The sequence below is a fragment of the Furipterus horrens genome, unplaced genomic scaffold (genome assembly GCF_987537825.1).
Source record: "Furipterus horrens unplaced genomic scaffold, mFurHor1.1.pri manual_scaffold_3, whole genome shotgun sequence".
Lineage (NCBI taxonomy): Eukaryota > Metazoa > Chordata > Mammalia > Chiroptera > Furipteridae > Furipterus > Furipterus horrens.
Window position 1 is genome coordinate 14,223,490 of NW_028327173.1, and position 13,659 is coordinate 14,237,148.

A 13,659-nucleotide genomic window follows, 5' to 3' on the forward strand; every position below is an offset into this window, starting at 1 on the left:
TATAAAATGTATGTATATGGGTAAAATAATTTAGCTTAAAACTCAATGAAATTTGATTACAAACACTGATATCATGAAATTATCCATATGACTAAAGATCGATAACCAAAAATTTGGTGAATTGTTTCAGTATAACAAAAACCTAAATGGCAGAATCTTTTGGACCATCCTTTGGAGCTTCATGTGATAGAATTTGGCCAGAGAAGAGTTGAGCATGGATTTCCTTATTTAAAAAAAAAAAAAAAAAATCAGTGGTTCCAATATTTGTACAGTGGCATATATATATATATTTAAACAACTGATAGTCAATTTATTGAAAAGGCTGATTTAAGCATCTGCAGTGGTGACTTCAGCCTTGATTCCTAGCTCAATACTGTTGAAAATAACCTGTTTAACCATCTCAGAAGGGCTGTACAAGTCAGTGAGTCATTTGTGAATCCTCATCTGAAACTGATCCCAAGTTTTAGAACCCTCCCCACAGGGAGTTTTTCTTATAGCAATTCTCAGAGTCCTGGTAGACATCGAACTGATCCTTTCACTTAGAGATTCTTTTCCTTTGCACCTCTGATCAAGTCAGCACACACCTGCTCCAAAGTAATTCTGGTTAGAGTAATTCTGATTCTGTGAATCACCACCTCTGGTTCTGCAGGTGTCTTTCTGGTATCTTTAAAAGCCATTGCTGCAGTGCAGCTACCTGATGGACTTGTTCCTTGACTTGTTCCTCAGCCAAGCAAACCGCAGTGAGTCAGGAGCAGGAGTGGACAGGATGGTGCTTCATTGCAGGGGCAACTGCATTCTCCTAAAAGAGTGGTCCTTAATATTTTTATAGTTCTTTTTTTATAAGGTACCCTCATCTTCCCTTTGAGGCAGTCAGTACTGATTACGTATAGTCCATACAAGTGCTGGGTTTGGCAGCATTGGATAGTTACATGGTCAGAGTTCAGGTGAATAATTTTTTGTCCTGCTATAAGCTGTATTGCCATTTTGACCTGCTAGTGTCAAATAAGTGCCTGAAGTCATCTGAGTTTTCATTATAAGAGGTATGAAGCATACACTTACAAAACAGAACTAGGATTAATTTTCTTGCCTTTTTTGGGGGGGGTGGTATATAGTATCATTTCAGTGTTCTGATTTGGAACTGTGCTCCAGAATAACTTACTGGAGGGCTGAGGAAAAAATGCCACAGGCTAATAAGGTAATCTAGGTCAATTCAACAATTTTTGTTTTATTTCGAGAGATAATTATAAATAAACCAAGATATATGTATTACTATACAACATATATCCCCTACTCTCAGATAATTTATAGCTTAGTATAAGACATAAATGTGAAATATAAGGAAAAATACTTTAAAAAAATCATCTCCCAAGGATATGTTTATTGATTTTTATTGAGAAAGAGTGAAAAACATCGATGTTAGACCGAAACATTGATTCGTTGCCTCCTGTATGCCCCGCACCCCCAGCAGGGATCAAACCTGCAAGCTAAGTATGTGCCCCGACCAGGGATCGAACCCACAGTATTTTGGTGCATAGGACGATGCTCTAACCAATCAAGCCCCCAGCCAAGGCAGAAGGGAAAGTAACTCTTAAATATTACATTTCAGCATACAAATTTGGAGGCAGAAAGGGTGGGAAGTAGGGAAATTGATAGTGTAGAGAACAGTTTTTAAAATATAAGATAGAGACATTTTCTGCATAAAACAAGACTCCCCCAAACATGACAGATCCTCATTTACTTTATTCTACACACATGAATTTTAAAACTAGTGCTTTGTTCTAGGCATAGTGCTGGACTCTGAGGGTTAAAAGCTGAAGACTAGGTCCTTCTGCAAGGAATTTCGGTCTAGTTTAAGTTTACAATGAATTGACTACAATGAAGAAACAATACAATAAAAGTGTATTCAAAGTATGGTGAGAACTCAGAAGTTATTTTTAAATTTCATTCCCCAAATTGGATTTTGGAAGTTTAACGTTAAACATGAAGACATGAAGTTGGGCATTTATGAAGCAGTTTGAGGTACGGTACTACCAGTTTCTCTTTGGTCTTTGAGAGACTGAGCTGCTTTTCCTAATGATTTCATTTCTTAATTTTTTTTTTTTTAATTAAGGCAAAAAAGTAATTTGTTTAGCTGAGCAACTTTGTTTTTATAATGTTCTTGAATTCATTTTGCCACCATTCTTTATTTGGTCTGATCATGGTATAATGTAGGAACAGGATATTTTCCTTGTGAGTATCTTCTCACCTGCAAATGGGGCTTGATAGGGGGATCAAATGAGAAAATAAGAACTACCTTTGTGAATAGATATCTTGTATTTGTAAACACAGAGTTGAACCAGGAATAGGATGGATTGATGTTCTTTTCAGGCTATATGTTTTAGGTCAGTATTTTAAATCACAGTGTAACCTTATGATTGCTGCTCCATTTGGGAACCCATAGATTTCATTTTAGATAATTTTGTTGGAGGGTATTGAGCAATGTTAGTTGTATTAAAATGTAAAATGCCTCTCATGTGCTTCAAAGGAACTCCACAGGCTTTTTCTTCATTCTATTTTAGTCAACCTTGTGAGCCCATTTCTTTGAACTGATACAGAGGATTTATTCTTCAACAAAGAATCATAGTCAAGAAATTAGCAGTAAAGAGATACACCAGGGGTACTGTACTTTAAGGTGTTTTGTTTTTTGTTTTTTTTTAAATCCTCACCCAAGGATATGTTTTATTGATTTTGGAGAGAGAGAAAGACAGAGAGATAGACAGACATTGATATGTGAGAGAAACATCAATCAATTACTTTCCATATGCACTTCTACCAAGGAATCAAACCTGAAACTTAATTATGTGTCCTGACCAGGGATAGAACCCACAGCCTTTCGGTGCATGGGACAGTGCTCCAACCAACTGAGCCACCAGTCAGGGCAGAGGTGTATTTGTTTGTTTGTTTGCTTGTTTTAATTTATTGGTGGAGTGGGGATCCCTGCTCTGTAACAGTTCCCTCCTCTCAGTCTTAAGACCCTTTATAATCTTATAAAGGACAATGGACAAAGGTCTCATGCTCCTCTAGCTGCTTCAAGCTGGACATGGTTGTCGTCCTACCTACCCTTGGGTCCAGAAATCCCTAATAAGAGTAGGGGTGTGGAGGGGAGGGTGGCTTTCCCACATGGGGAAGGACTGTGCAGACTCCAGGTCAGGTGGCTGTCCCTGGGCAATGGCGTGCTCGGTTTAACAAGCTGGCATCCTTGTTGTGTTCTGGGGGCAACAGATTTGGCAACAGGGTTAAAAGGCATCATTAAAACCATAACCACTAGATGACAAAAGGCAGGGATTAATTTTTCAATGTCCCACATTAGGGGGGAAAAAAGGCTTCTTTGGAGAAAGGTGTGCAAGGCGTGTCACACCCGTCCAAAGCCCTTTAGGGCAAAGGTGTTTTTAAAGCAACCTCTCGCTACAGAGGACAGGAAGGCAGCTCAGAGTGGTGATGATGGTCACCAATAATTACTCAGTACCTTTCTCAAAAAAAATTTCCCATTTTGTCTATTCCATTACCACTCACCTGATCTTAAAAATCTTGGAATCGTCTTGAAAGTCCTTTATCTCTTTTATTAAGTCTGTTGTAAAGTTATGTATTTTCCTGTATACAACGTCTTTGATTTGTTATGCTTTATCCATTTTCACTGTCACCTTTTTATTCTGGTGGATTTCACTTCACATCTAAATTATCTCCCTTTATCTAGGTCACCTTTTCCTTCTCGAATCCATCTGTTACAAAGTGACCAGATGAGTTTAACTAAAATATCACTTGTTTTACTGCCTTGCGGACAAAGATCATACAGTTCTCCCCATCACTATTAAGATCAAGTTTAGTTCTGGGCACTGAAGGCGGCCCGTTTTACCTGTCCTGCTTGCTCCCACTGCTCTTTGAGACCCTGTCCTTCATTAAGCAGGGAACTGGTTCTTTGCACATACCACGTCCTGTGCTTTTCTCCTGGTTTCTGTAAATGTCTGGACCATGCTGGTGGTTTCGCTGCCTTTCGTTCGGCCTATCCAAGTCTCTGGATTTCTTCTGAAAAGTTTCCCTGATTGCCCAAGTCTGTGTTAGTTTCTTGTTTCCTTAAAAAAAAAAAAAAGTTTCTGGATATTTTTCATCTTTCCCCAATTAGATTGTAAGTCCTTTTAAAATAGGAACTCAATCTATTCTACTCTTGTATTTGTGCTTGGCAGTTTTGGGGTGGGTTTTCAGTGAACACTAAATTAGCGATTGTTAAATAAGGAACTCGATTGTTAATATAGTGGAACTTTTGTTTTCAAAGATGGGTTTAGCTTTTGAGCTTTTCTTTTCTGTGCAATTTTTCAGTTTTTATTGAAATCAGTAGTTTGACAGTCACTTTTATTCTGTAAATTTGGTAAAATTTTGATTAACTAAATTTTGATAAATTGATTTTGCTTAAAAATTACTGCTTCCTAGAACTTCAGAAATTTCTCAAATATTTACAAAAGTTATCAGTTTGAATGTAATTCTAAGAAACTAATCAAAATGTGAACCTATTGGTTGTTATGTTCCTGAGAAAACAACTAATAATTGCCAGATAAAGTATTTGAAAGTAATCAGAGACTTTCTTTTAAGATTCTGGAAGAGTGGTATCTTAAGAATTTGAATCGAGATGAGAGAAGATCCAGTAATGTGACTGTAACTAAAATAATTAAATGTTCAAGAATTACTTAACAGATCTGCAGAAGGTTTACAAGAGGACAACTAAAAGGCTACTATGTAAGATAAAAATATTTCATTTTCAATTTGGAGAAAATAGGCGCAAATAACCTGTATGAAGGATCTCTACTTCAGACCTTTAGTGGGTGTGTGTGAGATACGAGGGGGGTGAAAACAGAAGGAAGTTTGCAAAGTGGTGCCAAAATCAAGGTGATATTAAAAAGTTGTTTTTGTATATTTTCATTTTCTATTTTGAATTTGAACTCATGAAGGATAACTGTACTTGCCTGCTGTTCCATGTCATTGTGACTCTGTCAGAAGCAGGGTCCTAGGCTGGAAAGACCCAAAGAGCAAATGAATAGAGCATTTTTAGCTGCAGACATTTGTGTGCTGGGTTTTTGTTTTGTTGAAGATTTTATGTACCTATTTCTAGAGAGGGGAAAGGAGAGAAGAAGAGAGGGAGAGAAACATCAATATGTGGTTGCCTCTCGTGCAACCCCACCTGGGGGCCTGCCCGCAGCACAGGCATGTGCCCCACCTGGGAATCGAACCAGCAACTCCTTGGTTCGCAGGCCAGCACTCAGTCCACTGAGCCACACCAGCCAGGATGTTTTTATTTTTTAAAAGATTTTATTTATCTATTTTTAGAGAGGGGAAGGGAGGGAGAAAGAGAGGGAGAGAAACATGAATCAGTTGCCTCTCGTGCATACTCCAACTGGGGACCAAACCCGCAACCCAGTCGTGTGCCCTGATCAGGAATCCAACAGCAACTCTTCACTTTGCGGGACGATGCCCATCCAACTGAGCCACACCAATCAGGGCTGTATGTGTGCTGTTTTTAAGAAAATGATGAGGAATTGATCTAGAATACCAATAATAAAGCTGATGTTTTCAGATTTCTTTGAAGAAATAGGACCGTCCAAATACTCATGGGTGTATTATGATTAGAGAAAAAAATAGCAAGCTCATCTTTACTTCCAAATATGTTATGAACCTGCACCAAGTCAAGAGATAAACCTGTTATGCCTTTGCTTAATAATAAGCACTTTTGTTTGGTTTTCAATTATTTCTTACATGTTTATATCAACTTGCTTGGTTTTCTCCTGTTTCTCTGCATAAGTAATACTTTGGATTTTCATATGTCTCCTACATCTTTTATCAACAGTATCTTTATAAAAGACTCCCCTACTACTGTATAAAAGAGAAGCCTGTTCACCTTTTGAGCATAGCATATAAGTCAGGGGTAAGAAATCCATATTTCTATTTAAAATACCAGTGACAGAAAGAAAAAGAAGAAACTCAGTCAGCAGCTACCTGTAGGTTAAAATACGCTAATTAGCAAATTGCCTGGCAAATAGTGGAAATAGAAGGAAGGATAAAATAATTCAGACTTAATGGCTAGCTTTAAAGAGGTTTTTGTTTTTATTTATTTTTAGAGGTGGTTAGATGCCTTCATCACAGGACATTTGCTTTTATTCTTTGCCAAGCTAGGAAATATAACTTGAGAGAGAGAAGCTCTATTATTCCTAATGCCTAAATGTTATTCTTGGAAACCATATTTATATTTTTGTTCTGACCTCCTTTCTTCCCTTTTTAAAATACAGTTCAATCTTCTCATTTAGCTTGGTTCTATTTGGAGCCAAACAAAATACTGACAACAATGTTTTTAACTGAATTTTTTTTTTGTAATGAACAAATTCAGAAGTTACTAAGAATGAACACTTTATTTAAACTTTAAAAGTAAAATTTTAAATGTAGGGCCTGAATTTTTGAGCTATGTTACAGATTGGATTATATAATTGGAGTTATCTCTTTATAATTATATGTCTTTTCCAAAGGCTTTAAACAACAGTTGTCAAGCCTGTGCCTTGTCTGAGAAGCATAACTTTCTAGAACCTAAAGGGTCCTTCAGATAAGAGCATAATGAGATAATTTTAGAATGAGATTCTATTCTGTCTTCAAAGCAGAGCACATACCTCTAGCAATACATTCTTAAATTATCAAAAATCATTTTTATGTAAACATCTTCATATACTTAATGATGAAGTTGTCATTTTAAGGCTCACAGACCTGTAAGGGTGCTGTGCTTCACTTTACTGTTCCTTTTAACTCAGATGGTAGAATAATTAATCTGCTTTCTACTTGAGATACTTTAAAAATAAACTGTTTAAATGAAGGTTGTCCAGTTTTTAGATCCTTGAGGAGTGATCTTTTCACATCTTCCAAGGATCACACTGTATTTTCCCGTAGAGTACCAGGTAGCTAGAAGTTTAAAAGGATCATGGCATCTGTCTTGGTGATAGATTTTGGAAAAGTCTGGAAGATGATCTGTTCCGACTTTCTCAGATTGAATTTTCAAGCTGTGATACTTTTTTGAAGTTATTTCTTTCTATACACTAATCAATGAGGAAATTTTCTTAGCAGGCTTATTGTGAAGCTCCCCCGAGATCTTGCCCACCCTCTGTTTGTGTCTGTCTGCAGTACGTGGCACATGACAGCATGCCATTTTACAGTGTGTTTTAAAGTTTCGCTAAGAAATCTCTGGCATATTCAGATCCAGCATTGTCTAGTATGTACAGTAAATATAACTTTTTTTTGGAACTGAATTATTTTGTTACATACCCTGCTTTGAAGTCAAGGGGAGACTTTTTCACTAAAATTGTAAGTCTTTTACTTCTTGTCTTACATATATTCTTTTTAGGTAGAAAGGTGAAGATAAATAGTATTGAGTGGATGCTGAATTGCTGCAACCTCAGTTCCTAGAGCCCATGCCACACCCCTTCTCAGTCTAGCAGCAAGTAGTAAAAGACATTGGGAATCCCTTCTTCCCCCTACCCGACCTTGACTATTAAATAAGACTGGCAGCAAGGATTTAGCAGTAGAAATACTATGTACTTTGTTCTGCTACCATTCAACAAGAATCAGTGTGTAAAGTCGAAATTCCCTGATGGGAATTTTGAAGACTGTGATGTGATTCCCTGGGCCTTGATTCCAGAAGGAGCTCTCTGAATATGGGTTTACTAGTTGGTGGTGAATTGGATAGTCGCCAACTATTAGGCCTTTATGTCCAGATATTATCTCAATTTATGGAGTAAGGTCCCTGAGTTCTCCTCTTTCCTTCCACAGGGCAAGCAGGAGGACTTCAAGACGACAGTTCTGGAGGGTATGGAGACGGCCAAGCATCAGGTGAGGGTGGCGTTAGATGCTTGCCACTTAGTAGCAAGAGCCGCCAAGTCAGGGATTGATGCTTGCAAGTGTTTTTGGCTCTGGTATCCATGTTGTAGCCAGAAGCGCAGGGGCAACTTAATTGGAAGGACAGAGGAGTGTTAGGAGAGGGTAGCCAGAACAAAGGCAAGCAAAACCTTTTGAAGTCCTCAGGCCGATCTCAGCCCTCCGCTCTTCATGTTTTTAAGGAGATGGCGGGTACTTTTCTCCCCAACAGCCGTTATAGTAACAGTAAACATGATATAAAATATAGGCTTAGTAGTCATGGGACCTTTAAAAGGAAATATAGCTGTATACACAAAGAGGAGAATCCATAGACTGAAATACAAAAAAATAAAATAAAAAAGGACAGAAAGGCATTCTAGGACTAGCAAGGAATTAATGCAGGCAACTGACTCTTTAGAAATGGTTGTTACATAGTGTTGGGTAAATTTTTTTCAATTAACATAGCATAGTTATTTTGCAGTTTAAACATTTTGTTTCTCACACGAAAATTAATTTTAAAACAAAAGTCTGCTCACCATGCTCTTTATTTTCATATCAAACTATGAGATTTTTACTTCTAAGAAAAAATAAAGGGTTAACTGATTTTTAGAGCCTATTTGGAATAGTTACAGTTTGGTCCAGGAATCCAAAGTAGTATGTCTAGGGTTCATCCTTTGCCTCTTAAAGAATGTTTTTGTGTTCTAGTGTCAAGGCTGGTTTTACATTTTGATAAACTTGGAATGGGTATTACTTTACTTTTGGAGTTTGTCACTTTTTAAGTCTTAAGTCTACTTTAAAATTATTTGTCTATTGTAGTTTGTGTACAGAAGGTCCAGGGAATATTTGTATTTTACTCTCTTGAAACAATAGATAGTTGAGTGTTAATACAGAAATTAGTATGTGGGGGATCCAGAATGTTAGAAACAGTTCTAGAAATGCTAGCCCAAGGACTGGCTGTTGATAACCAGTACATGGCTATCTTAGATGAGTTAAAATCCTCATTCAGAGTCAAAGCTTCAAGAGTGGTTTTCATCAAAGAATGCACAATTGGATCTTCCGTGGAATTGTTGAGGGTCAGGGGTAGCCTTTGGAGGTTTAATCCTGAAGAAGTATATTGAATTTTCTTACTTCTTTGTTTGTTTTTATGTGAATAAATTTTTGCTTTTGCTGAAGTAAACAATATGTTGTATTGCTAAAACTAAAAGCAGACTTTCATATAAAACTGTGGTGCTACGTAGTTAATATTAGTAGGACTTGAGTTTTAAGTGTTTCCGGGAATGGTGGTGACTATTCTGAACCCTTCAAGATCTTCCTTCAGATCTTTGTCATGTTCAGAAGCATGCATTTGTGCGATGGTCAGCATTAGAAACGTGCTTATAAGTGATCAGCATTCTTCTCTTAATAAAGCCAAATGACCCTCATGAGTGTCTTGGGACCAGGATATATCTTGACTTCTTAAAATTCAAATCAAGTTGGTGTATACATCCTAAATCTTAAAAGTTGGAAGGGAACTTGAGGTCATCTTGTCTAGCTTCCTAGACAAACAGATAGTATAGATAATATTGTATTGCCCCTGTTTTATGGATTAGGACCTGCAACAAAGTTAAATGACTTGACCAGGGATACTGCAGCAGTTAGGGGAGTGAGAACCCAGAGGTCTTGTTTCTTAAGCATAGACTATTCATTACACCCTCCCTATTGGAATCACTTAAAGTGTGCATTTACCCTGAAAATAAAACATCTAAAACATAAGAAATCATATGATTCTCTTTTTTTTTTTTTCCCTTTCTTTTCTCTCTTTTCCCTTGTTCTTTTTATTTTTAAACTATTATAGGACTGGATATTATGCATCTATAATTTACTGATTTTAAGTAGTCTTTTATATGTAGATCCTATCATGCTTTTGTTTTCACTCTTCAACCAGAAACCTAGTTATAGTTAATTTGTCTACTTTATGGGGGAAAAAAGGCAAATAACTCTCATGGAAGCCTTCTTTTCTTTTCTGTTAATTTTTATATTTCTGTTTCCTTACTCTTCTCAAGATACTATCTTTATCGTATCAGAATTGGGGTGGTGGGGAATGATTTCATGGAATAGGAGACCTATATTGTCACCTCTCCTCTTTTCTTTTTCTACCTCTATAATTGATCTATCCAGGAAGGTCTAAAGTATTCCCTTAAACAGTATAACTACTTGTTCTATGTTTTCGGAGAAAGTGTTGAGCCAGTCAGACCATTAGAAAGGGTGGTTGTGCTTTTAGCATGACTGCATTTTGAAAGGTGATGCTAGAATATCCTGTGTGGAGTTGTGAGAAAGAGGAATTGAACAAAGGGCAAGATTGGTATGTAGGCAGTGTTGGGGCTTTTAAAAAATTTAGATAGCATCTTTGAAACAGTCAATTTCTAGAATACCAGATTCTACTAAGTGCACATAAACACCGAAGTATAAAACTATATTTCAGAGCCAAGTGTAAATTATTTCTGAATTATCTGTACTACAGATACTTTCTTTTAATAAGGATATTATTAAAGTCAACTGTATTCTTTAAGGTTTTTCCCTTTAAAGGAGACACTTATGAGTTAGTTTATCCACAGTGGTTTTAGTTCCTTTTTAGAAATATTCTATAAAAAGGATGTTTTCATTTAACTTCTGAACAATTTAGGTTCCAAATTAATTTTTGTTTCTTTGAATAAAGGTTAGATTTCTTTTTTTTAAAGATTTTAGTTACTTATTTTTAGAGAAGTGGGGGAAGAGGGGGAGAAAGACGGAGAGAAACATCGATCAGCTGCCTCGCTCACGCCCCCAATGTGCCCTGACTAGGAACCAGTGCCCAGTCCACCGAGCTACACCAGCTAGGACATAGGTTAGATTTTTATCTTGCAGGCTTTTCACCTTGATTTTAATAGTGGCCTTTATTCCTTGAAGTAATAGTCTTTATTTCTAAAAACTAAAAGGAAGGGAATAATTATCAACATTTTTATAGAGACCATTTTTCATTTTTAAAAATTAATTAACTAGATTTTTTTAGATATTATATAGAAGATGATGGAGAAGATGGTTATTCCATGGATACACTAATATCACAACTTGGCTTCTTTTTTTTTACAACTTGGCTTCTTTAAGTTCCTTTTGTTGTTAAACTTTTGATGTTTGATTTAAAGATACTTTAAAACTGCCACATGACTTACATAAATAAAATTGCTTAATTGTTACATATTCTCAAGATTCCCAAAATTAGCCAGCTATATTAGTGATTTTTTTAGATTTTATATATTTATTTTTAGAGAGAGGGGAAAGATGGAGAAGGAGAGGGAGAGAAACATCCATGTGCAAGAGAAACATTGATTGGTTCCCTCTCACACACCCCCAACTGGGACCTGGCTCACAGCCCAGGCATGTGCCCTGACTGGGAATTGAACCAGTGATCTTTTGGTTCACAGGTCGGTACTCAATCCACTGAGCTACACTAGCCAAGGCTGCGTTAGAGTGATTTTTGATGATATACTTTGAGTGAGGAGTCAAATGTAGTATATAATTTAATGTTTTTTCCTACATGGTTTCCTGTCATTGACAATAGTATTTTGCAGTAGGATTGCTAGTCAGAGGCCGTCTATTAAACATATAGAAGATAATATAGTTAAGAAAGAAAACACCTGTGTTTGGAAGGGAGAATTAAGAGTTTGTAGAGTATGGACTTTCATGTTAGTATACACCAAGAAGTAACCTATTAAGAGAGATTTGCTCCATGTACTCAGGATTGTTATTATTGTTGTTATGTAGATAATGCTCCTTAAAATGTGACGTTTTGGTCTTGGTTTTGTTTGTTTAGTTTATTTTGATTTTGTGGCAGGGGAGTGGGGACATCAAAGCTGTAGTTTTAGAAAATTTCATATTACTGAAATAGCCTATGTCCCCTGATAGTCAGCATTTCTCCTTTTCTTGACTTAATTTCATGCTCCACCCTCAGCAATATGGCTTTTACTGATTATTTTTTTCTTCAGGAATGATTAATCCTGACATTCTTTAATTTTAGGTTGGGATTCATTAAATGTGAGGATTGTTGATTTCATTTAGTCACTTGAACACAGTATTTGTACCTCCATTATCTGCTAGATAGGTTTTTCTCCTTGTCTCCAAGAACAGTGTTTCTTAATACGCAGCCCATATTAGCATTAGACATTTTTACTTGACATCTTGTTAACTACTATTCTTTTCTAGGTAGTGTAGTGTTTGAATGTCTTTGTGGGAACACCTCAGTAGCTTAGTTATAAGTTTCTGAGTTACAACTTTACATGCCTTGTTCTTTTTGTTCCCCTAATCTTACTAATGCCTTTTCCTTTAATTTGGCTTTCATTATTAGTGCTTTCAATTTCTCGTCTTAAGTGCTTTAAAATAATTAAATATGGATATCCGGTTCCTATTTTGTTACTTATATATGATTATTGCAATAGTACTAAAATTTGAAATGCTTTAAATTGTGTTTTGATATTTCATAAACTGGTGGTTAAGTATATTTTCATAAATGATCTTAGAAATACAAGTAAAATATATGCAAATGTATTTCTAAGGACATCTTATAAAGTTGTACTTAACCACCAGCATATAAAAACATCAATTTAATACCCAATTAAAGAGTTTCAAAATAACATTTATTTTACTTATAGAATATGATACGTCTGTATGAGGTCTGTCAGGAAAAAATACAGCCATTGTTAATATAACAAGAACAGTTGGCACAAAGTCATGTAACCTGGTAGCCAAGGAGCGAGTGGACTGGAATACGCATGTGTGAACAATGACAACTTTACTGTTACTAGTCAGTGGGGGCGATAGATGCCATTGAGTGAGCATGTGTGCTGTGTGGCCTCGCATTCAAAATGACTGAGAGAGTAGAGCAATTAATCTGCATCAGATTTTGCATTAAGCTTTTGAACATTCCTCCAAGGAAACTTAAGATGATTCATTCAGAAGGCTGCATCTATGGGCAACTGGTGATTGGCAGCTTCATCACGACAACATGCCTGCTTATGCATCACATCTTGTGCAGAGTTTTTCTGGCAAAACCTCAAATCACCCAGGTGACTCAGCCCCCCTACAGCCCGGATTTGGCGCCCTGTGACGTCTGGCTTTTCCCAAAACTGAAATCATCTTGGAAAAGAAAGAGATTTCAGACCATAGATGAGATTCAGGAAACATTGTCCTGTGTACAATGTTTCTTGTATCTTCTTCAATAAATGTCTCTTTTTTTTTATAGTATAAGGCTGCATACCTTCTGGACAGACCTCATATGCACTGCATGTATATGTACCATATAGTAAATGCAGTAACACATTTTACTTGCAATATGTGGTATAAACCATTTCTAATGTTTCTGCCAGAAAAAGTAAATTCCTTGCTTTCTTCTGTCTTATCATTGTAGTCTGCTTAACTTCTCTCACTGCTTGCCAGCATTGAATTATGGGAACTAATGGATGGTGCCATTGATGAGATTGTGTATTTTGCACTATTAGTTATTAAACCTTAGAGTCACCTTCATGTTCCTTGATCTAACTCTTAATGAGGGCATGTGATTGTGTTTTTCACTTCATAGCCTCTTTTGCTTTCTGTTTGTGTATTCTCCTTTATTCTGGTTCTTTAGTTTTAAAATTTATTGTAGGCTATCAGTGATACTAATTTTAATTAATGTATTTTTCAACATTATAAACTTATTTTGTTAACAAAAAAAACAACAGCATTCCAATG

General features: G+C 36.3%; 1 protein-coding gene and 1 pseudogene across 2 annotated transcripts in view; one reads left to right on the forward strand and one right to left on the reverse strand.

Moving 5' to 3' along the window:
• Window positions 1-13,659, forward strand: part of KDM1A (lysine demethylase 1A) — a 57,122-nt gene that overhangs the window by 13,061 nt on the left and 30,402 nt on the right. Inside the window, exon 3 of one of the 2 annotated variants that reach the window (XM_090268764.1) lies at window positions 7,834-7,893. The exons of the other annotated variant lie outside the window; for it this stretch is intronic. Coding sequence (XP_090124890.1) covers window positions 7,834-7,893 — 60 coding nt within the window. The remainder of the gene's footprint in view (window positions 1-7,833; window positions 7,894-13,659) is intronic. 2 annotated transcript variants of the gene reach the window in all.
• LOC150014332 (small ribosomal subunit protein uS10 pseudogene) lies at window positions 328-677 on the reverse strand (annotated as a pseudogene).